Raw genomic sequence first — 25,986 nt, forward strand, 5'->3', positions numbered from 1 at the left:
CCTCCCAAACAAAATACACTTAGTTTTAGTTAGGATAGGGGAAAAAAATTGCAGAGCGCTTTCCACATCAGTCATCATTCAACAGCTGTACGTCTTGCTTTTAAGTCCAAGAAACTTTGTGAGCCGTACCACAGAACTGTTTAAAATAAACTTATTTATCTGTAGTATCATGAGTGAGTAGTGTGGAATGGCAGTGATGAAAAACATCTAGGGTTTAAGGAGAAAATTTATAACAGTATTTTAATTTTTGCGGTGTACAATGACTCAGAAAAGCATCAACTTTTTCTTCAACAACCGTTCTGCACAGTCCTGCAGTTCATCCTAACCACCGCCTAAAAGGCTGCAATGCCTGTGAAGTCAAAGATCCTACAGAAGTGTTGGATTCCTTTAACTCAGGTATTACTTTTGAGCAGTTTAGACGGAGACGAATTTTTACATGATCCCGAAAACCATATGTAATATACCTATTTTACATTAAAGTTTAGTATGTCGGTACATTATTTTTTTCCGCTCGTCGCTCGTGATTATTCCATCGAGTAATAAAAAATTTTCTTTGAATCTACAAATCATTGAACAAGAATTTATCAAGCAGATTTGCAATTATTTTTAAGCATCTTCACTCGCCTATTCTGTGGGGTTCGCATTTTAAACTTATTCTTAAGAGGAGTCTGACAGTAAAAAAAAATTAAAATATTGACTTTTTTAATTTTTAATACTAAAATAAAATTTCGACTTCCCTGAATAAAATGATATGAGTGTTATTGCGAAAAGCTTTTTTCCATCTTTATTTATTTTTTTTTTTAAAAGTTGAACTGCATTTTTCGAAAAATTAATTTTTGTGACTTTTAAAATTTAAATGCTAAAAAAAAATATTTTGACCTTTCTGAATACATACAATGTAAATACTTTCTCGTACTCCTTTCAATAAAAAATACAACGAATAGTAAATTTTCAAAACATTGGAGTCTTAATTCAGATTTAGTTGATGTATATACCTTTCCTGTATTGACCTTGATTTATTAAGTCTGACAGTAAAAATAAAAAAATAAAAAAGTTTTTTGTTAATTTTTAATGTCAAAATAAACTTAAGACTTTCCTTAATAAAATTATATGATTGTTATTGCAAAAAGTTTTTTTCCATCTATATATATTTTTTTATTTTTTTAAGTTGAACTGCATTTTTCGAAAATTATTATTTTTTAACTTTCAAATTTTAAATGCTAAAAAAAAATTATATTTTAACCTTTTTGAATACAATCTAAATACTTTCTAGTACTCCCTTCAATAAAAAATATAATGAATACTGAATAGTGACTTGATGTAAGTTTTTGGACATACGCCATTGCTAAGAACTTTTTCTGTTGAAGAAAAACTAATGAATAAAATAAATAAAAATACACAAGAAAGACAAAAAACACACAAAATTAAGCAAACAATTGCTGTTGTCAACAAGAATATAAACACCACAAAATATTCCGAAACAGAAATATGGTCAACAAACAAAGAAAAATCAAAGAAAAAAGTACTAAGTGAACAAAAAAAAAACACAAATGATGACAACACAAAAATATTGAAACCAAAATAATTCAGCACAACAGTTGAAACGAGACAAAAACACGACAAAACGAAAAGACAAAAAAATACATTAGTTTTACCAAAACAGAAACAAGCGACGTTTCGGGAACTGCTATCTGCTCCCGTCCTCAGGCAGAGACGCACATGGTACGGAAACACAGGTGCGACTGAGAAGGGGCTGGAAAATGAGGGTATTTATCAGTCGCACCTGTGTTTCCGTACCATGTGCGTCTCTGCCTGAGGACGGGAGCAGATAGCAGTTCCCGAAACGTCGCTTGTTTCTGTTTTGGTAAAACTAATGTATTTTTTTGTCTTTTCGTTTTGTCGTGTTTTTGTCTCGTTTCAACTGTTGTGCTGAATTATTTTGGTTTCAATATTTTTGTGTTGTCATCATTTGTGTTTTTTTTTTGTTCACTTAGTACTTTTTTCTTTGATTTTTCTTTGTTTGTTGACCATATTTCTGTTTCGGAATATTTTGTGGTGTTTATATTCTTGTTGACAACAGCAATTGTTTGCTTAATTTTGTGTGTTTTTTGTCTTTCTTGTGTATTTTTATTTATTTTATTTATTAGTTTTTCTTCAACAGAAAAAGTTCTTAGCAATGGCGTATGTCCAAAAACTTACATCAAGTCATGCACTCCCATTGCACAAATCTTTTAATGATAACAATACTGAATAGTATATTTTCAAAAATTTGGAGCCTTACTTGAGATTTATTGATGTATAGACCTTTCCAACTTGCCTTTAAAATGAATTCTACGAGGCGAAAACTGAAAAGTGAACACTGTTTTGATATGCCGAGCCTTAAGTAAATTTGTTATAAAAAAAAAAGTTAAAATTTCTGCTAGTAGTACATTCTATTTTTATGTACGAAAGATGCTTAAATAGCACCATTTTGCTCCTTAGAATACAATTTTTTTTCTACCGGGGGAGAGCCCCCGGACACCCCCTTTGTTAAATCCACCACTTATAATGATACTCTCCTTTGCCCCCCATTAAATATTTGCTTCCTACGCGCCTGCACGTGGTCAAATTAACTTCACTTAATGCTACTACAACATGTCGGTGATGCGAACTCACAAGATTTTACCCATCAAAAAAAAAAAAAAAAAAAAGAGTCCAACACGCACATGATACAGTCGAGTATATACAATTTATTAGTGTATACATGCGTATACATGTACACAGGCCGCTGCGATTCGCCAGTCTGGCGCAACAAGTCACTAGCATGTCGGTGACGCGAACCCATAAGTTTTACCCCTACCAAAAATCGCTCAACGCGGCTAAAGAAGTTTTCACTTCAAAAAAGAAAATCATCTAAATTAGCATGGATTCTGGGTTGTAGCCGTGTCCTTGGGAAATAATTCACCGACGTTTCTGTCGACATTGCAGTCGCCATCATCAGGGAGCAGTTACCTACTGAAGATGGCGACTGCAATGTCGACCGAGACGTCGGTGAATTATTCGTCAAGGACGCACGCGGCTACAACCCAGAAGCCAAGCTACTTCAGACAATGGCCGTGAAAGCTTGCGAACATTAGATAATCATCTAGTCGTTCAGTACTCGCCAGTGATGTGTAAACATCCAAACTCTGCTAACGGGTTACCAAGCGCCCTAAGCCTTTATGGTAATGGGTGTTTGGATTTTAAGTAAATAATTAAAGCTGATTGCCAAGTGCCCAACCCCCACATGGTAGACTCTTTACTTCTCTGTCCACTTCTTCCTGGACCATCACACTGTTTCTCGTAACCAACCTGCTTGAAGTTAATGCATGAACTTTTGCATCCTGCATGAAAGTGCCCAGGGTTTTCCCTGTGTCTATGCAGGTTTTACATGGGTCCAACTTATCTAGTTTTAGTCTAGTATAGTCATAGATGGGAGTTAGTCATGGCGCCAATCGCAGCTATGGCTGACCAATCCCCCTCCTAGCACATGATGCATGCTACCCCTCCTGCATGGCTTAAAACCCCTGCATGATTAGAGTGTATGGGCTTCGGCCTGAGACGCACTTAGAGTCTCTCTCCCTAACCTGGAACCCTTCCAAATACACATAGTTTTTGACGTGACAACGTCTAATAAATCGATGAACGCCGGCTACACGGCCGAAAAAGGATTACTAATTGTCCCGTTACACACTTTGTCCCGTTATGCTCATTGTACGCTTGCGTCGCATCTATCTCTCTTCCACTCGATAGGAACAATCATCGATTTAACTTTTTCGAGGCACATTAAACTTGAAACACTCCCATTCGTTTCCTACTTTTCCTATCATCGTCCTATCCTTAACAGAATAACACAGATTGGAAGAAGTTAAATAGCAAACATGTATAAAAGTTTTAGTTCAAAATAATCTGTTCGTTAAAGTAATAAACATATTTGAATTAATGAGTGCAAATAAAAGTAAATTTATCAATTAAATTGTAGATTTCATTTCACTCCTTCTTTGTATCCATACAAAATAGTGATAATTCAATAAAAATGATTCAATTTTATTCATAAAAGAATGCAATCATTTCATCAATGTTTTGTTATGACGTTGTAACGTTAAACTATCGTCCGTAAACCGACTTTACAGACAACCAATTTTTTTAGTTAGGTTAGGAAATAAAAATGAAAAGAAACCTCACCGGTACACGACGACGGGGAGGCCCTTCGCTCCGGCGCGCAGCACCAGCTGCTCGGCCACCCACTTGGACCGGGCGTAGCCGCCCCTCAGCCCGTCGGCGATGGCGGACATGTCGTCGTCCTCCCGACACCCGCGCATGGCGTGGGGGAACACCGCGTCCGTGCTGGAACACACACACGCGCGCACGCAATCAGGAACCATCTGTGCTTGCTGTGCGCTGGTCCGACGTGACCACTGGATCAAGCAGTTCTCACGTGGACAGGGCCGGTGCAAGGTAAATTGTCGCCCTAGGCGAAAAATCTTAATGCCCTCCCCCCCCCTCCTCCCGGCTGGACACCCAATAAAAATTGTCCTTGCCTCAAAATACATCACGTAAGCCTAAGATTTTTTCAACAATCAAATGTAAGCAGGCTTGTGTTTTTTTTTACTTTTTTACTTATTACAAATCATAAACAGGTCACCGTGGACTAAATAATTACTTATATACCTATAGTAATATTAACATTTCAAACTGTTACAAAAATCCATTTTCATCTAGTTTAAATAATCGTTAAACATATCGTATCAGCTGTTATGTGTCGTGCTGCGCCGCCCCCAGCTACTTGGCGCTCTAGGCGGTTGCCTAGTTCGCCTGTGTGGAAGCGCCGGCCCTGCACGTGGAAGGGCAGATGGCAAGAGATGAAGCAAGAGGAGACTCGACCCATCCCTTCCACAAGGTGGGGGGGGGGGGGGGAAGACGTATTTAATACACATACATACACACATGTGGTCTATGGAACATGAAACGAAAAACTACTTAAAAAATTTTTTCCGATGGTGGCACCATGGTAACGGCTACAATAAGTAGTATTTCTCTGAAATCACACCTAAAACATTAATCTAAGCTAACCAACCTTTAGATTTCAGTTTCGCTAACCGAACCTGTCCTTCAAGAAAGAAAAAATAAATAACTATTCTTATTACTATGAAGTAAAATAACCTAACTAACCTTTCATTTCAGTTTCGTTTACCTAACCTGTAATTTCAGAAAGAAATAAAATAAATAAAGAACTATTCTTTAATGCAATGAACAAACCTAACCTAACTAACCTTTAATTTCAGTTTCGTTAACCTAACCTGTCATTTCAAAAAGAAATAAAATAAATAAAGAACTATTCTAAAATGCAATGACCAAACCTAACCTAACTAACCTTACATTTCAGTTTCGTTAACCTAACCTGTATTTCCAAAACGAAAAAAATAAATAAATTACTATTCTTTTTAACTATGACCTCACATAACCTAACCTAACCTAACCTAACCAACCTTTCATTTCAGTTTCGTTAACCTAACCAGCCTTCACAGAAAGAAATAATGAATAATAACTATTGTTTATTACTGTTACCAAACCTAACCTAGCCTAGCATGTTACTTCGGTACAGTTCGGAAGAGCTCGGGTTGTGGGCTATGGCGTGGGTTCCGCACCTGACGTGGTGCAGGGGCTTGAGCCTGCCCTCCGCCGCCAGGGCGACCACGTGGCGGGTGCCCGCGGCATTGACGGCGCGCAGGGCGAGGTAGGGCCGCACCAGGTCCACTGCAGCCGCGGCGTGCACCACGGCGTCCAGCTCCAAGGACAGCCACGCGTGGTCCTCCTCGGGCAGTCCCAGGCGCCGCAGCGACACGTCCCCTGCGCACAGCCGCCGAGCGAGCGAGTCTACGGGCACTCTCGCCGAGCGTGCGGGTCTACGAGCATTCGCGCCGAGCGAGCCGGTTTCTCGGCACTCTCGCCGAGTGAGCGAGTCACCCAGCACTATTTATACATATGGAAAACTATCGTGTTTATGGTCAACGTTATTTTTCTACATATAGTCATTTTTTTTTATTTTAAGAATGAACCAGTTCAGCGAAGAACCGTTAATTCATATATTACAGGCTTATGGAATTCTGAATGACATTTGGTTGAAGGACTACAGATATCCGCAAAAAAAATAAAATAAAAGTCTCTCTCTCTCTCTCTCTCTCTCTCTATCTATCTATATATATATATATATATATATATATATATATATATTTGGATAAGGAAGTCTCTAAAATTAATTTAATCTAAAATAAATATCAAATAAAGGCTTATTGTAGAGCCTACACTGTTCCAAGCGCATGGTACACTGCATTTTATAGATGCCTTTGTTATGGGAAGATTTGCCGACCGCCATATTAAGAGTTTATTATAGGTATTGTGATATTTTGATCCAACGCCATAACTAGGTCTTGCTGGAACGATGTACGGTGTACAGTCGGATTTGTCGTGTACGTCCTGGAAAATTTTGACCCCAGATTATGACCCTCACTGTCGATTCGACCAAACGTTGGACATAAACAACACGATGCTCACCTTTGAGAAGAATCACTCTTCGCTCCAAGCAGTCTTCGAGGTCGCTGGAAGCGCCACCGGTCCCCAGAAGACCGTGTTCACGAAGAGTGTTCTTGACTCTGTCCAGGAGCGTGCAATTGGGCGCCTCTCTCACCAAGCAGTACACCGTCGCCTGGAAAAAACACACAATCCGTCATCTTACAACCAGCATTTATCAATGAGTTCTGGACACGGCATTGGTAACAATCCTAGCTCCAAACTTTGGCTGCACGTTTAAATCACAAAATAATAAATACTTTCCGAGCTGGTACACGCCTTATAAATTAAAGCTGAATAAATTTTTGACGTGTAACATCTTAGATCTTGGTATACTGCATTTGGTAGGAGTAATTTCATGAATGAAACGGAAATGTGTAACCACGGCGCTGCCATTTGTGGCGGATGTCGCAAACCAAAGTTTACAAAGCCAAAAAACCACTTTATGGTATAAAATGATTAATAAATTTTAACAAAATGAGCAGTGTTCTGAAAATCAGGGCCAGAGCAGGGTTTGAGTATTTTTATAAAGTTTTTTTTTTTGCTTTTATCAGAGGAGTTTCATTATATAGTTTGCAATTTCCGTCTACCAATCAAATGATTTGTTCAATAGTCGACGTAGCTGCTCCGGCAGTGAATTCTAGTGGTGGGTGTGGAAACTACGAGTGAATTGCGTCCAGAAATATAGTTTAAAACACTACTTGCGTTTATTTATTACACTCGGAATTATTTTAAAGAATTCTACGTTAAATTTCGGGTACGTGTTTCGTATTATAAGTACATTTGGAACATGAGAACACATGAATTTGCTCGTTTTCGAGGTCAGATGTTACACATCTCTAGCGAGTATTGGAAGAATCGCTCACTTTTTTTTTTTTTTTTTTTTTACAAATTGCGTCACTTTGAAATGCAATCTCAAATCGTTGCCATTTGTTACGTTTCCGTACGTTGTGGAAGCGGCAGAAGCGATAGTGGAATGTTCGGGAAAATCCGACTCCGTTTACGTGCCGTTGTGGAAAGGGCCGTAAACCTGCATCAAATAAGTTTTCAGGGAAATTCACTTCAAACATGTAAGGCGGAAACGCAAGCTCAAAAGCAAAAAGATGGCCATTTAGAAACAAATCATACATGAAATAAAGGAAACTAACCTAGTTTTTCTTGCAAATGTTCAATATGTGCACCTTTAGATATACGGCACACATCCAACCTATAAATTCCAATTCTTCCCACACATTGGCTATCACGTCCGTTGTAATGGAAGCAATAACCTCTTCAATTCTGTGTCTCAACTCTGGCAAATCATTATGTAGCGGCGGAACGTAGACACGATCTTTTATAAAGCTCCAAAGAAAAAAAATATCGCATGGCGTTATGTCAGGTGAATGTGGAGGCCAGCGAAAATGAGCTCTATCGTCTCGACCATTACGACCAATACAACGGTCAGGGACTTGGACGTTCAACCATTCTCGTGCAAAGAGATTACAATGGGTAAAGGCTTCCTCCCTTTGCCAAATAAAGTCTACAGGTTCGCCGTCTACTAGTTCTATCGCGCTGCAAGCGAGAAAACAAAGCAGAACTCGCGCATGCGCTAATCTAAAACCGTTTTGGGTTACTCTTTTAATTGTGACCTCGAACCATTAGCGGATCCAGAGGGGGAGGGGGGGGGGGCTAAGGGGCTCAAGTCCCCTCCAAAAGCATCTGGGTCCACTATTGTTTTAGTGTTTGTCTTGATAAAGCCTAGCCTCAGCTGGGTCAAGGCCCCTCCCAAACCAAAATCCTGGATCCGCCACTGCCTCGAACCAACACACTACAACGCTCACAGTTGCTACTATTGCAATTTGTAAGCGGGACATTCTGTGATGGACATGCTGTAAAATCGTCAGGACATAGACGGACCTGGGTGGAAGCCAGGAGTTCTCGGAGGATGAAGGCGCCCACGAAACCAGTGGCTCCTGTCAAGAGTATCTTGTTGCCGCGGGACTTGGCAAATGGCGGTTGCAACGATCGCCGGAACGCCTTCACAAGTATTTCCTTCCTGGCGTCAGAAAAAAGACAAAGAAATATCAGGTTTTATTTCTAAGGGAAAAAAAAAGAATTGGTTGTCTGTAAAGTCGGTTTACGGACGATAGTTTAACGTGAAAATGTCATAACAAAACATTGATGAAATGATTTCATACTTTTATGAATAAAATTGAATCATTTTTATTGAATTATCACTATCTTGTATGGATACAATGAAGGAGTGAAATGAAATCTACAATTTAATTGATAAATTTACTTTTTTTTGCACTCATTAATTCAAATATGTTTATTACTTTAACGAAGAGATTATTTTAACAATAAATTTTATACATGTTTGCTATTCAACTTCTACCAATCTGTGTTATTCTGTTAAGGATAGGACGATGATAGGAAAAGTAGGAAACGAATGGGAGTGTTTCAAGTTTAATGTGCCTCGAGAAAGTCAAATCGATGGTTGTTCCAATAGAGTGAAAGATAGATATTTGCGCCACGGACTCTGCAGCAATGCTAGGAGGAAAGAGGTGTTAGCAAAGAGCAATGAAAATGTTACATTGAAATTCATGAAAACAGAATTACGCCACGGACTCGGTCGCAATGCTAGGAGGTTCAGGTTAGCAATAAGCAATATAAAATTAGCGTAATGGGACAGCGTAACTGGACAATGTGCGTAACGGGACACTTTTTCGTGCTTGCATCCGGGGTTCATCGATTTATTAGACGTTGTCACGTCAAAAAAATCTTTTAGTACCGCCCAGAAATGTGTAAACATTTAACTTCGGTTTGCAGCAAATTCCATGACCCGAAACCCAACGCGGAATTCTTTAAAATAATGCCGAGCGTGATAAATACAAGCAAATCGTATTTTCAATTACATTTCTGGACGCGAATCACACGGAAGTTTCTGCACCCGCCGCTAGAATTCGCTGCCGGAGCAGCTAGGTCGACTGTCCTATCATTACGTTTGCAGACCGCAATTTTAAACTATATAATAAAAAGGCTCAAATAAAAGCGAAAAACACTGGAAAAAAATACTAAACCCCAGCCTTGAACCCGATTTTCGACAAGGAATTTTATTAAAATACTGCCCATCTTTTTAAAATTCATGTAACAGTTAATACTATAAAGATTCACTTTGGCTTTGTGAACTTTTGGTTCGCGCCATCCGCCACAGATGGCAGCACCGCGGTTACACATTTTCGTCCCGCGACTTCCGTTCGCATTCACAAAATTACTCCCAAATAATAATAACAAAAATACTCACGGCTACCGCCACGCGAGCTAAGGGCCTGCCACATTCGCGCAGTCGCGTCTGACTTGATGCGCCGAAGCTGACGGTGCAGATGCGCTTGTGGCATTTGATTGGTCCACGTGACCTATGACGTCAGGTGCTGATGGCACGGTCGCGTGGAGCGGATGTTGTGTGGCCAGAGCTAGGGAACTTGAACTTCCGAGGTCAGAAAGGTCAGACTGCATCATCAGAATCTCTGAATTCATGAACAACATTCGCCAATGAGAAGCATGATGATTATAAATAAACTGCAAGATCTCGGGAAAAATTAATACTAAACTCTTTATTTTATATAATTTTGTCTTGGCCACCATTTTGTTTTAATTTGTTTTCCGTTAGGTAACTTTGAAACAAAAAAAAACTAAGTATAAAAAAAATGGTAAATGTATGTAGGCATGAACAATCACAGGCTTCATACCTATAAGTAGGGGGAGAAAAGGACTAATATGACAATGTAAACATTGACTATGCAAAGATGGTGGCCCCAGAACTCGTCTGCTGTGTGCCATAGAAACAAGTGACTGCTTGGGGGGAGGGGGGCGTGGCAGATGGGTGTGTCACCACGTGGAGTTATCTTTGGAACTCGTCGTCTGCTCGGGCAATGTCAGCTGTGGTTCATTCTGTAGGAGCTAGGAGGCGTTGCTGTGTAGCACTGAAGTTATTTTAACTAATACTTAATAAAAACGAGGCGGCACCGGCTGGGGTTTGATCGGGGAGATGCAAGCATGGTCGAGGTTGGAAGTCAGCGATATTAACCACTAGACCACGAGGTCAGTTAAAGAGTAAAGAAAGAAATAAGGAATATAAGATACAGTATTAGGGTATGTCGCCATATATTCTAAGAGGGTTGGTGGGGTGGGAGGACACCACCTCCGAGTACTAGCTATGATATAAGCCGGCATCTTTAATACCAACTCTCACCACCAGAGAGCGCCCGCCATCTTTATTACCAGCTCTCGCCACCAGAGAGCGTATAGTGCCGCAAATTAAAAATATTTGGCAGGATATGTTTTAATTCTCTCATATAAACTTTGTTAGCCCATTTTTCATTCTGATCAAATCTTTCCTACAAGAGTCCAGCGACATTTTCCCAGCGTCGTAACTGATAGCCTGATGTGATTTCGCCAGGCTAGTATTAGCCATCAGTTTTCTTTCAACCTCGGGCCACGAACGCGACCAGTAACAGTGTCCGGCTTCGTGACCAAGAGCGCTCTTCTCAGCATACTCCCAGGGCAGCCCACTTCCCAGATCTTAGCTTAGGTTGGCAGCTCCAATCATGCCCCATTCTAATGTTCCAGGCCTGTCGGGCACATATCGGCGCCCAGCCTAAAAATTTTCTCACGAGCCAGCAGATCCCCTTCCCTCTTTTCACAAACTCCAGCCAGGGCATTGACTGAATCTTTAACCCCCACTCCTTTGCCTAAATCAAGGTCTTCTCGCTGGCGGGCGAAAGGCCTGCTTTCGCCATCTCGCGGCGACGATGCCAACTAACTTACCTTAGTTCGGCGCTGGAGCGCGACCTCTAGCGACCGCAATCTCACCTCTTTAGCCCGACAGAGCGCGAACAAGTCGATCCCATAAGGGCCAGGCTTACGCTAGTCCCCCTCACAGGACTTTTGTGAACCATCCTCGAATTGGTTCCGCTTGTTCCCCGACAGAGCGCACGGCTTTTGGAGTGCGATTTACCTTCGATGCCCCTTGAGTTAGACTACCAGCCACCTTCATTATTTTATTTTGGTCGGCTCAACCTCCAGCCAATCAGAGGCCAGTTCCCCCACTTCCTAGGTCTCCGGGACCCTTACATAAGTTCTTAACTACATGAAACCCTATAGATTGATTGATTCATCCTTCTGTCGTCACCATGGTCGCATCTCTCTGGTGCTTATCGCCCATGACTTTACTCGGAAGCAGTCTCGCCGCCACTAAATTGAGGAATGTGATCCCTAGAGTCCGGAATTGATCCCAAGTTTGTTTTATATTTTTTGGTCTGCTAGTCGTCGTAGTTCGGATTACTAGGTAATATCGTTAGCATGACTCGCGCATGACTACCGCAAGCATTCGTGCAGCTTCCAAGGGAGTGATATGCTTCATTCAACCCCATAATGGGAAGTGGAAAATTCAACGCCCTTTTGCCTATAGTTGGCTCTCTATTTAACTTTTACCCTAACTTATCGATTCTTGTACTTTTCATTTTAATCTATACTCTTGACCACTGGACCTCCTTTTCCATTTCGTTTCAGTGGGGTTCAAGATATGGTGCAAGAGCGCAGAGTTTTCTCCGACTCAAGCCCATCCCGAAAGTCAACTAAATTTACGTATTTTCCTCTGGAATGGATTCTACGAGTACCTACTGCTCCTAGTCACCGCCAGTGAACAGTCAACGATCAGATATCGTTAAATCAAATTATATATAGTCCTGTACTGGTTGGGCTGACAAACATTTTAACTTCAATGAAATTATTTATGTTAGTTCTTTTGTATAAGCTGTATTGTGTCAAAGGTGAATGTATATACCATGTAAAAATAACTATCCATATGTAATTTATACATTTTAACGGCCGGGCCCCCCATTAATTCTGATCAGTGTAATTTTGTAATTTTCGAGATTATCAAAAGAAAATAATGAAAATCTTAATCAACAATAAAAAGGGTTAGCTTTAAGCAAACGTATTCTTTTTTTATTTATTACTTCAAATACAATCCATTTTCTACTTCCTATTGTGAGAAGTTGGTCCCCCTTTTTTTTTTAATGTTTCTCCCTTGTGTACCTCTGAGTATACTGAAGTATGTTTCGCCAACTTAAGGCAGCTTCCAGGGCTTTTATAACAAATTTAATATAATGGTTTCTTTAACTACACAAAGGCATACAATCTTTTATAAAGCCCCAAAGAAAAAAAAATCGCATGGCGTTATGTCAGGTGAACTTGGGAGGCCAGCGAAAAAGAGCTCTGTCGTCTCTACCAGTTACGACCAGTCCAACGGTACAGGGACTTGGACGTTCAACCTAGAGGTGGGTTGTTACAGCAATTTTCGGTATCTGTTCCAACCTGTTACTGTTACAGTAATGTACTAGTTACAAGTAGCTGATACTTCTGTATCAGCTAGAGCAGTAGTGGTCCCAGGAAGCAACAATGTATCAGCATTCTCGTTACAGGTTACAAATCCTCCGTGCCATCATCACCAGCGTAAAAAGGTATCGGTGTTCTTACCACGTACATTGTTGCCGGCTGTCATGCTTTATAGTTAGTATCTTTATAGTGAAATAAGGAATGGATAAGTGCAGTGAAAAGACTTTATTTGTGTGGAATTTTTTCACGGAAAATAATGAGTTTGCTAAGTGTAATTTGTGTAAACAAAAACTGAGTTATAAATCATCATCGACTAATCTGAAGAAACATTTGAAACGTAAACATCCAACTGTACAGTTACCTGATCAGAATCAAGATAGTTTAACATCACTATCACTGTCCAGAAGTAGGAGCGATGATCCAGACATCGCAAATACGACACCGTACCTCAGCCAAAAAAAGATTCGGCCAGATATAGGAATTCCTTCTACAAGCAGTTCGTCGGTTCCCAAACAAGCTGTGTTGGAAAGAACCAATGTGCATGACTGTAAAGTAAGTGAGTTTGTTGTAAGAAAACTTTCTGTTTCTGCTAAGAAGAAAATTAATGACCAACTGTTAAATTTATTTACTGTAGATTTTCAACCATTCTCAGTTGTTGAGGACGAAGGGTATCGAGGATTTGTTTATGCACTAAATCCGTCGTATACATTGCCAAGTAGGAAAACTATAACAAACACATTGTTACCAGCTGCTTATGAAACTGTGTACAATAGCATTCAAGAAATATTAACAACCACTGAAATTAGTTCTGTCACACTAACAACAGATTGTTGGACTTCTGTTAATACTGAAAGTTTCATGGCAGTGACATGTCATTTCATAGACTGCAATTTCAGATTGATTTCTTTGGTGTTAGATTGTTGTTCATTTTCGGAGTCCCACACCAGTGCTCACTTATCCCAGGAACTGAGTCGTGTAGCAAAATAATGGAGGTTAGAAAACAAAATTTTACTTTTGTGTTTCTGACAATGCAGCGAACATACAGAAAGCTATAAAAGACGAATTGAAATGGAGGCATTTAGCTCTGCGCCTCTCCTTCAACGCCTTCCCCTGCGCTTCCACCCCTACATTCTTTCCCTTCTTTATCCCTTATTCGTCGTGCCGCTCCCTCCCCTTTCACAAGCTCCGCCCAAGTGACCGTCATCGGCGATCGGTTTCTGCGCACATTGGCTGTGGTGTTGTTCCAGGCGAATTCTAAACTGATACTAAAGTACTTGATACTTGAATAGTGTACTAGTTTGCAGTACCTGATGCAGGCGTGTATCAGTTACAAAGTAGCAGGTTGATACTCTGCAACCCACCTTTAGTTCAACCACTCTTGCATGAGGAGATTCCAATGGGGAGGGGCTTCATCCTATTGCCAAACAAAGTTCACAGGTCCATCCTCTACTTACTGCTGATAAGAGCTATTCTTTCGCGCTGCAAGCGAGAAGACAACAAAGCAGTATTCGCGCACGCACTTGACTAAAACAGTTTGAGTTACTCTTTAGTTGTGACCTTTAATGAACATAAATTTCACAACTGGGACATTATTTTATGGACATGCTGTATTACGAAAGCTACTATCTACCGGTTGGGCTCGAAACTACTCCAAATACCAGGTCCCAGTCTTGGAAATCAAGAGATTCTCTCCCCCGCGTGACTGCAGTGAAGAGCCGGCAGGTGCCAGCATGGTCCCGTTGAAGCAATGCAAGGTGTTGGTGTCAGGTGTGCTCACACGGGATCCAGCTGGTCGAGACTGTCCACCTCGAACCTGAGGTCGAGTCCGTCGTCCGAACAGCGCTCTCCGGGAGGGTCCGTCAGGAGACTCGCCATGGCGGACACGGACGGGTGCGAGAACAACTCGTCGACGGTCAGACTCGAGCCGAGCTGTTCGTTCACTTCGCCCAGCAGGCGGGCCGCGAGTAGCGAGTGCCTGTGGAAAAAAACAGCGTGAGTGCAGCACAAAACAGAACCAAAAAGATGGGGTGTGTGGCTGTGTCGTGTGTTGTGCGTGGATACATGTACGTAACAGGTAATATTTTCCATACAAAATATAAAATAGCGCTATTTTATTTTATTTTAACACACACATATATTCATTGTAACTATTTTACACAAATATTTTATACATGCAGACGATCGAAACCAAACGAACGTCGTAGCTTCTCCGAGTCAAAAGTTATACTAAATGGAAATCTCGAAACGCAGCAAAAAGACCTCAAAAATGGCGGCGCTTCCCCCCTCCACCGCGCGCGATGCGCTACAGTCCTCACTTAGCGTAACGAATTCTCTGATCCTATAGCTATCCAGTGGTGTGATTAAACTTTGATGGAGATGATAGATATTTAGCTGGAACACCAAACTGTATCCCCCGATTTTATTATCATTAGTTTTTTGGATTGCCTCCCACTTTGGAAGCAATTTTAAAGACGTATTCACGTCAAAAAAAATGTATACGGCTTTTGGTAGGAGTAATTTCGTGAAAATGGAACGGAAATCTGTGAAGGATGGAGCGAACCAAAGTTCACAAAGCCAAAAATTAACTTCATATTATCAACTTTATAAAGAATTTTAACAAGATGGGCAGAATTTTAATAAAATACCTCGTCGAAAATCAGGTCCAAAACTGGGATTTAGTATTTTTTTATAAGTCTTTTTCGCTTTCATCGGAGCCGTTTCAGTACAAAGATGAAAATTTCTGTCTGCAGTTGGAATGTTTGGATAGATGAATGACGTAGCTGCTCCGTCAGCGAATTCTAGCGGCGGGTAAGGAAACTACATTTGATTCGCGTCTAGAAATGTAGTTGAACAAACGCTCATAATAATTTTGAATAGTTTTACTTTATATTTCGTGTCAGAGTTTTGTATTACAAGTGTATTTGCAACGTGATAACACATTAATATGATCGTTTCCGAGGTTACATGATACCCATCTCTGGCTAGCACTGAAACACTTGCTCATATGGTCATCTCCATCTTCGTCCCACATTTTCGTTCGTCAAATTCGTTCCATTAACCCGTAATTACTCCCATCAAATGCCGTATACCCAGAGCTGAAATGTTTACACATAAAAATTTTTTGATTTGGTCTCACATTCACAACTTTAAAATTCACAATATGTTGAAATCTGATAAGGTACAACCTACATGAAAAAAATCTTAGTATTTGTAACAAATGAGTAATCTCACAGACGATTTTGGCTATTTTTTTAAATTTTTGTATACTATTATTCAAGGGCATTTCTTATAAAATTATCAAGATGCTTGTCTTGCATTTTGTGTTTCGTCTCACATTTTATAAACATATTTGACTTGAATATTATCTAAATGCCGTAAACTGGGTCGCAAATTTTCGTCTTTATGATCTCTTGCGTGAACTTTACGACTCGAAATTTAAGTGTAGTAAATATGTGATGGACAATTTTTTATCAATCAAAACATGCGAGCGCTTTTGTGTGCGCGGTTGAAATTCGAACATGATCTATGTTAGCTTTTACTGTATACTTTCGTACGGATTTATTTCGGAGGTTAAGGAATGATGAGTGCTAAGAATTTTGAAAGTACGTGTGAGTCACGTGAAGGCTAATTTCTAGAGACCCGGAATTCTCGCGTATCCGTCTAGCCTCAGGATAGAATTCAAAGTCATAAGTGCTCAACTCATGATTGCTTTCCCACTGTTTGATTTCTTAGCGAGAACTTTTTTTATCCTCGTGAATTGGCACTAACTGATCCGCTTGCACCTCTCCTAGCTGGGCATCGCCTACCCTGACACGCATACGGTGTGCAGAGCTTCAGGAAAAACAACGCGATTTAATAACTACTCTAGATATCCGAGCGGGGTCTGCTTACATAAAGCAGTTAAGAGTTCGCCGAGGGCCGAAAAGTACTTTTGATTTCGGATTAAGTTTTTAAACTGGATTTTTAAGAAGAGTTAAAAAGGCTAAAACGAGTGTTTTAGAGTAATTTTTAGGCGTAAAACAACCAGTACAGATTCTTGAAAGCACTTAAGGGACTTTCATTACGCCTTTATCATCATTTCTCCGCAATATAATGTTACTGTCACCGCTCAAATTTCACAGTTATCCTGTGACGACGAGAAGACTGCGCGCCAGTCCAGAGGCGACACCGCGCTAGAAGCACCAGCGAGCGTAGCGCTTATCATCCCGCCTCACTGACATACATACACCCCTGACGAAGCGGGACGCCATCTGATTGGAGTGCATGTGTGTTACTGAGACGGAATGATAAGCGCGACTCTCAATGGTATTTATAGCGCGGTATAGCCTGTAAGCGCAAGTCTCTGAACTGGCGCGCAGTCTTCTCGTCGTCACAGGATAACTGTGAGATTTTAGCGGTGACCGTGACATTATATGGCGGAGAAATAAGATACTGGTTTGATGCAAGTTCCTTAAGTGCTTTCAAGATTCTATACCAGCTGTTCTTACGCCTAAAATGTACTCTGAAAACATGCCTTTTAGCAATTTTAACTCTTCTAAAAACACAGTTTAAAAAACTTGATCCAAATCAAAAGTATTTTTCTGTCCACAGACAATTCTTAAATGTTTTTCGTAAACAGACCCCACACGGATATCTTGAAATCACGTTGTTTTTCCTGAAGCTATGCGCACCGTGTGTGTGCCCGGGCAGGCAGGCGCGTGTCCAAAAACAATACTGTCCAATCGTGAACACAATGCGAGGTTATGAAAGTTTGCATTCTAGCGTGCGACTTAATGAATGCGCGAATTTTCCGAGTCTCTACTCATTTCAAAATGAACAGAGGAATGAAGTTATTCAAGATGACAAGCTTGTGCTTACCCTCCAAGATCGAAGAAACTCTCTTGCACGTCGATGTAATCCATGTTCAGAACCCGACTCCATATGCCAGCGAGTTTGTGTTCCACGGTTGTGGAAGGCAGATCAGTTGCACCAACTGTAAGATCGCTCTTCAGGTCTATTCTTCTCAGACGTTTTGTATCCAGCTTCCCCGATGACTCCAGGATGGGTAAACTGGAAAGAAACGGCACAGGTGCAAGAATAATAGTTTGTGACAATATGTACCACTCACTGCTTTCAAAAGTGCTTACGGCACATCGAAAAAATCTTTTGAGAAACTGCACCCGAATTATTTTCGGGCTGAAAGAAACAGATATCTTTTGAAAAATGTGTAAAAACATCAGCCCTATTTCGACGTGAAAACGCCTTTAAGTTGGGTCTGAAATTGAAGAGGTGGATTCCAAAAGGGGCTAAGTCAAAAATGTACTTTTTCCAGGAAACAATTTTTTTGGTGTGAATGTGTATTTTGATAATGTCAAGCACAAAATCCACATAATGCTAATGTTTTACATTAAGAACATGTTCTCCGGCAGTTATTGTGATTATGAGTTCAATATATTACCTGTAATTAGGTTAAGAAAACGGAACATCAGTGACTTAGAGCTATTTGGAAAACTTGTCAGTGACTAAGAGCTTTTTGGAAAACTTGTCAGTGACTGAGGACTTTTTGAAAAACATGTAATTGAAGAATATTAGTCCTACCAGATTGACAGGCCTAAGTGTGATGTTTACATAATACTGAACAAAATATGTATGTAGACTTATGCATAGTACAAAACAAAAGCAACAATATGATCTTTAAAATGTGTCAAGTCTTTTGAGTGAACATTAAGGTTACAATGTTTAAATGAATGGCTCTTCTTCATCATATAGTACAATATTGTTGTCGTTATCTCCTTCTACATTGTTAGTCAGAGCAGTTTGGTAAAACTGTCTTGCACATTGACTGAGTGAAACAAGCTGCAGAAGTTTCTTCACATCTTGTCGCTTCTTTTCACTAATATGGTTTTCTGCTGGCGAAACAGGAACGTTTGTGTACGCTTCTTTCAATACTGTACGTGATTTAGTCACCTTGACTGTTGTTGGCAGACCACAATATGTGTTTTGAATGTCAATAGTAGTGTCATGCATTCTTGAGTAGATGAGAACACGTTGATCACACATTTTAAAGGGAAGTCTTTTTACTATGGCCTTCTTTGAAGCTTCCATAAAGTTTGAGACCACCCAATCTATGCCTAACACATTTACTGTAGCACCCGTCGCAAATACCTTGTGATATTCACTAGGCTCTAATATTGTTTCTTTTTTCCGTAACTCCTTTTCAAATCTTCCAAATACTCGGTCAGGGGGCATATAGCTATGACCTCTGATTGGAAAGTAATGTTCCACTTTTGCAAAGGTTCTTGATTTGGCAACGTAGTTGAGTAAGAACATCATAACATTGGTGTTTTTATTTTGCCCACTGCAGGCATCTGAAAATAATCTCAGAGTCAAAAAGATTTTTGGTACATTTGCCAATTTTTTCTCAAGATTTTCCAAAAAATGACTCAATGCCGAACATACTTCATTAGAACCTCGACCACTTTGGTCTTCAGTCCAAGTGTACACAGATGTGTTGGAAGTGTTTTGTTGGTTTTCCATCAAAACAAACGTCAAATTGTACAGCCAGATTTGTCTGGCATTAAAGACCTCACCAATGCTTAATTTGGGCAGTGGTTGATTTTGTTCCATGTCAAATGAAACACTTATTATATTGTTTTCTTGTTTCTTCATGATTTCATAAATTTTTTTAGCTCTAAGAGTATGTAGCCTATACTGAGTCATTAATCGAGCCTTTTCAGCAAGGTCACGTGACGTCTTGATTTGGTTCTTAGTCTTGTAACAAAATGAGCACACATCCGTCTTTGGGCTTCCGAAGCTGAGATTGAAGTTGTTTTGAAACACCTTGAAAAACTTAGATAATGAAGCAATTGGTTTGTTTTCTATTTTTTGGTTATCTTTCCACATTCGCCACAACTTTTTGATAGAAAGTTCAGGATTAAGATAACCACGAACACTTTTTCCTCGGCCATAATGTCTTTCATTGCATCTAAACGTTTTAATGTATGCAATCATTGAGTCTTTTATCGCAGTGTGTTTGGGATTTAACCTAGCCCCACCACGCCTTTCATGTGGGCATTCCCCATATACTTCCATGTGTTTGCTTAAGGTGTTTATTCTTTTACGAGAAAATCTCGTTACAGACAAAAACGTTTTGTTACATACATTTAGAATACGACCGCTTGTCTGTTCGTATGAAATATTTAGTAACTGTACGGCTTCTAGGCTTATTTTAGTTTCTGGGCCTACGCTGTTTAGGCTCTTGTGCGACAATATACTTGAAAACAAAGCTATTCTGTTCAGCAGCTGTTTTGTGTTTATAGATTTTGTCATAAAATGCACTTATATCTGCTGTAGACAGCAAAGCAGCCTTACAACTATTACCACCTTCTTTATGCGTGCATGCAACCAAAGGAGCACCATGGGCCTCACTGCTGTTTCTGGCAAACATTTTACGGTTTTTAACCCACTTATCTTCATTTTTTGCTCGTTTTCTACTTCGTGTACTACTTATATCTGTTACAGAACATGTGCTATCTTGTAGTTCACTTACATTCATTTTGGCATTTACTTATACATTAACTATTGACAAGACAAACCACCACAATAACAATAATAAACAGACATAACCTCTATGTAGTACAAAACCATGACAATACTTTCACCATAGAGTAACTAATACCTGTTTATGCATGCGCATATCGGTGCATGACTTACCAAGGCTTGTTTGGAAAACACTGCTGACTTAGGACGTTTTGGAAAGAAACCCAGATTTCACTACCGCATAACAGCTATAACTTAAGCGCTTTTGGAATACCTGTTACAGCCATAGGTGCGAATAGTAAAAAGTTAGTTATTCCACATATAAACACAAAATCGCTAAAATGTGACTTAACCCCTTTTGGAATCCACCTCTTCAATTACGACTGACACTAAAACTGTCGGGTTTAAAACGACCGGTACTCGAAGGCTACTGCGTGGGATGTCAGTGGGAATGGTAGTGTCGGACCAAGGTGTATGGAAGTTAACAGAGATTTCACTTTTTTTTTTGTTACAAGTTACCTGATGAAATTCCCCATAGGTTGGCAACACGACTTAAGATCATTTAGGTTATGGGGTTAGACTTGTTTATTATCATAAATTGATTCGAAATAACTATTATGAAAAAAATTGATTTACACGTGCACGCTTATTTGTAATCTGTTGTATCAGTTAGTCTATGGCGAGTGTGTAAGGAGGAGGTTGTCTTGTACTGAATGTAAACAAGTTGAAATACAAGATTATACAGAAGAATGTACGGCTGTATTAAATAGCAATTAGTTTAGACGAACCCACACAACATGGTGTCAGAAGTGGGATCTCGCGTGTTCGCCGGTAGAAGATTGTGATGGAAAAAAAAACCTGAAGTGTAACTTGCGCCCGAGATGATAAACGTCAACATGGCAGACGGCGGCGAGGAAAAAAAAAGTTGCGAATCATCACTAGTAATTGGGAAACAGCTTAAACCACCGGGGCCTCTGGATTTTACTGACCCTAACGCCTGGTTCAAGTGGAAAGTCCGATTCGATCGTTATCTAAATCTCAGTGGTCAGAACAAATGCAAGGATGAAGAGAAGATCGACTTATTAATGTATGTGTTAGGGGAGAAAGCGGATGAAGTGATAGTCACGTTCGAGAAACCAACGAGTGGGTGGACTTACAAAGAATTAGTGCAGGCCTTTGATAGACACTTCAAGCCTCGAGTAAATATAATTTTTGAAAGATTCAAGTTCAACTCGCGAATTCAACAAAAAGGGGAAACTGCGGAACAGTTCATTACGGCCCTGCATAACCTCGCCGATCACTGTGATTACGGCCCCTTGAAAGACGAGCTTATTCGCGACAGAATAGTGGTCGGGATGCAAGACGTCTCGCTAAGTGAAAAAATGCAGCTCCAGTGTACCCTGACCTTGCAAGATGCCATTAATATGTGCCGCCAGGGAGAGTTGCAAACATCACAGTCACAGCAGTTGCGTGGAAATCAAGAGCAGATAAATTACATACAGAAGAAGGGACCTTCCAGTAAATCAGACACAGGTCAGAATCGTAGGTTCAGTGCCCGTTTTGAGTCAAAAAATCTACGTCGAAGCTTCGATTCCGGGGAACATCAGGGAAGTGGTCAATCATCTATGCAGAACACTGGAAGTTGTGGGAAGTGTGGACGGACGCACAGCAGAAATAACTGTCCTGCCCAGAACATTACATGCTACACGTGTGAACGCCAAGGGCATTTTGCTAGGATGTGCAGGACCAAGAAAAATCTTCATCACATCTGTGAACTCTCGGATCCAGATGGAGAACCAGACTATGTGATAGGAGTTATAAGGGACACTCAACAATCTAACCCATTTAAAGTACACCTACAAGTGGTGGAGCTGGAAAGATCGGTGGAATTTTTGATTGATACGGGAGCCGATGTCACCTGCATGCCAAGCGAGATGATGGACCCAAAAGACTTACAACAAGGAACCAACATTAGTAAGGTATGCGGGCCAGATGGGCGTAGTCTGGATGTAGTCGGTTACAGGAATCTCACATTGCAGTATCGAGGGCGTAGGCAATTAGTTAAAGTGTATTTTATTGGAAAATTGCTCCATCCGTTATTGGGTAAACATGCCATTCAAGCATTAGACGTGGTTCAAGTGGTTCACCGAGTGAATGTAGAAGCAGAGTTTCCAAATCTATTCTCTGGTCTAGGTAAATGGGAAAGTGACATGAAAATTCACCTTCAACCAGAAGCTAAACCGTACGCATTGACAAGTCCAAGAATGGTGCCCCTGCCGTTGTTAAAGAAAGTGAAACAGGAACTAGAGAGGATGGTCCGACTGGACGTTATCACACCAGTGGAGGTTCCGACCGAGTACTGCGCTCCTATGGTGGTAACCGCCAAAGGCGATGGAGTAAGGATTTGTGGTGACTTCACTAAACTAAACAGGTACGTCCACCGACCAGTGTTCCCTATTCCAAAGATCCACTATACCTTGGCACAACTGAAAGGGGCTAAGATCTTCAGCAAATTGGATGCTAACTCTGGATTTTACCAGGTGCCCCTGAGTAAGGAAAGTCAACCCTTAACAACATTCATCACACCATTTGGGCGGTTTATGTATAAAAGGCTCCCATTTGGGTTGAACTGTGCACCTGAGTATTTCAGTTCAAAAATAGCACAAGTACTTGAAGGTATCCCTAATGTGGTATATCACGTTGATGATGTACTGGTGTTCGGGGACACGGTTGAAGACCATGACAGAACATTGCGCCAGGTATTGGAAAGGTACAGTGCAACGGGCATTACTATAAACACAGAAAAAAGTGTGTTTGGAGTGAGTAAAGTTACCTTTTTAGGTCATGAAATATCAGCTGAAGGTATTAGGGTGGAGCCCAGTAGAATACAAGCCATTGAAAAATTTGCAGCACCTGAGGGTAAGCAAGCACTGTTGCGGTTTTTGGGAATGGTCAACTTTGTGGGTAGGTTCATCCCAAATCGTTCCGAAGTATTGCAACCACTGACCGATCTGCTGAAGGAGGGTCAGCCATTTGTTTGGGGTAGGGATCAACAGGCAGCGTTCATGAAAGCAAAAGACCTTATTACTCAATCACCTTGCTTATCACACTTTGACGCGGAGAAGGAGCTTATTGTGAGTGCTGACAGCTCATCATTTGGGCTAGGATTTGCACTGTTCCAGCAAAACACAGACGGAACACGAGATACTGTCTGTTATGGCTCGAGAGTTTTATCTAAAGTTGAATGTCGGTATGCTCAAATTGAGAAAGAGGCACTAGCGCTGACGTGGGCATGTGAAAAACTACAAGAATACATACTAGGCCAGCAAAATGTTACCCTAGAGACAGATCATAAACCACTCATACAGATTTTGATGTCCAAAAGTATTGATGAGCTTTCTCCACGACTTCAACGGTTTAGAATAAGACTCATGAAATACAACTATGTGGTTGTGTATACACCAGGGAAGCAGTTAGTAGTAGCGGACTGCCTGTCCAGAAGTCCGTGGCAGGAGGTGAACGTTGAGGACGAGTTGTTGACAGACACGCAGGCACAGATCAATATGATTATTAATCACCTGTCAGTGGCTCAGACTATAATGGACCAGATAAAACAAAACCAACAACAGGACTCAGTGTGCATCAAGTTAAGACAGTATACAAAAGGCCAGTGGCCAAGGAAAAATCAAGTTCCGGTTGAGCTCCAACCATACTATCAGTATCGATGGGATATATCAGTGGGTAAAGGTTTTCTGTTGAAGGGTAGTAGATTAATTATTCCAGAGAAACTGCAAACTTATGTTTTACAGCAACTACACAAAGGTCATCTAGGTATAACACGATGTAGGGCCCGAGCTCAGGAATCAGTCTGGTGGTTGGGGCTAAGCACGCAGTTACAAAATCTCATCCAGACATGCCCAGTTTGTGTGGAAAACCGGGCTAATGGAGTAGAGCCTTTTGTGGCAGAAAAGGTTCCTGACTACCCTTGGCAAAAAGTAGGGGTCGATTTGCTGAAATGTCAAGGGAAGTGGTACCTGGTGGTTGCAGACTATTATTCAAAGTACTTTGAGCTAACCGAGTTGAACAAGTTAACTGAAGCAGTTGTTGTGCAGGAGTGCAAAAACATCTTTTCTCGATTCGGCATCCCAGAGATAGTGAGGACTGACAATGGTCCTCAATTCAAAAGTGCATTTTTGCAGTTTGGTCAGTCATATGGTTTTCAGCACGTCACCAGTAGTCCCCTGTACAGCCAATCTAATGGGTGTGCGGAGGCAGCAGTAAAGACTGCAAAAAGACTTCTGACGAAAGGAGGGGACATTTACGAGGCCTTACTAGCTCATCGCAGCACACCTTTGGCTGGGGGCATGTCGCCCCTGGAAATTATGCTAGGGCGAAAGGTCCGAACATCAGTACCGTCGTTGAACTTACACAATGATACAGTCTTCAAGGGAGTGAAGAACCACTTACAAAAAGAAAAGGAATACCAACGGCAGTGGTACAACCGGCGACACAGGACACGGGACCTGGCCCCCTTACAAAATAAGGACAGGGTATGGGTAATAGACAAAAAAAAATATGGAGTGGTGGTGAGCACACCCGCAGAGCTACGAGTTCCCAGAGCATACGTCGTGGAAGCAGAAGGAGGCAGGTACAGACGTAACAGATGTCATCTGGTTCCCGCCCCTCTGAAGTGGCCACGAGACAGACCAGGGTGCCAAAGTAGCGACTACGAAGAAACTGTATCAGGAGGAGATAGTCTAGGAACCAGTGAAGTTGTCAGTGGACCTAATAGTAGGCATGGGCAAATGGGAAAAGAAGTGGCAACAGATAGTGTCCAGGCAGGAGAGCCAGCCGTGAGCCAGGAATCGGGGGGACTGGAGTCTGACGATGAACCGGAATGGTTGGGCTGGGACAATCGATCCCAGCAGAATGTCGGGGTAAATGTACCGAATTCGAGAAAATCTAGTAGAGTAAAGACCACTCCCGGGTGGATGAAAGACTATTACTAAACTGGGGGGAAACCAGAACAGTACAATGGTGAATGCAATAATGTAGCAGGTATTAGACGAACATAGGTTATATTGTGAAAGGAAGAACTGGGGACTCTCAGCTGTGGGGTGTACATAGTAGTGTGAACTTGACTAGTACGTTAGCATGTAGCAGTGATAGGAATGTATAGTAGTAGGTGAAAGGTAACTGGTGTTTCTGTATAAGGGTTACCTAGTCAAGAGTATTAGTAGACTGTGAAACTTAACAAAAAGGGAAAGATGTTGTATCAGTTAGTCTATGGCGAGTGTGTAAGGAGGAGGTTGTCTTGTACTGAATGTAAACAAGTTGAAATACAAGATTATACAGAAGAATGTACGGCTGTATTAAATAGCAATTAGTTTAGACGAACCCACACAACATAATCGATCCTCTTATTTTTTTGTCATGTTCACAACTGCCATGGGCGGGCGTATCCCCTGAGAATCTACCGTGGAAGTACGAGGCTTCCCAAGA

General features: G+C 40.9%; 1 protein-coding gene across 1 annotated transcript in view; it reads right to left on the reverse strand.

The window, feature by feature from the left end:
• Window positions 1–25,986, reverse strand: part of LOC134540730 (uncharacterized) — a 114,269-nt gene that overhangs the window by 43,581 nt on the left and 44,702 nt on the right. Inside the window, exons 9-14 of the mRNA XM_063383626.1 lie at window positions 17,824–18,015; window positions 14,744–14,941; window positions 8,485–8,623; window positions 6,574–6,724; window positions 5,667–5,868; window positions 4,204–4,365 (exon numbers count right to left, since the gene is read on the reverse strand). Coding sequence (XP_063239696.1) covers window positions 4,204–4,365; window positions 5,667–5,868; window positions 6,574–6,724; window positions 8,485–8,623; window positions 14,744–14,941; window positions 17,824–18,015 — 1,044 coding nt within the window. The remainder of the gene's footprint in view (window positions 1–4,203; window positions 4,366–5,666; window positions 5,869–6,573; window positions 6,725–8,484; window positions 8,624–14,743; window positions 14,942–17,823; window positions 18,016–25,986) is intronic.

The sequence above is a fragment of the Bacillus rossius genome, chromosome 17, assembly GCF_032445375.1.
Source record: "Bacillus rossius redtenbacheri isolate Brsri chromosome 17, Brsri_v3, whole genome shotgun sequence".
Taxonomy (NCBI): domain Eukaryota; kingdom Metazoa; phylum Arthropoda; class Insecta; order Phasmatodea; family Bacillidae; genus Bacillus; species Bacillus rossius.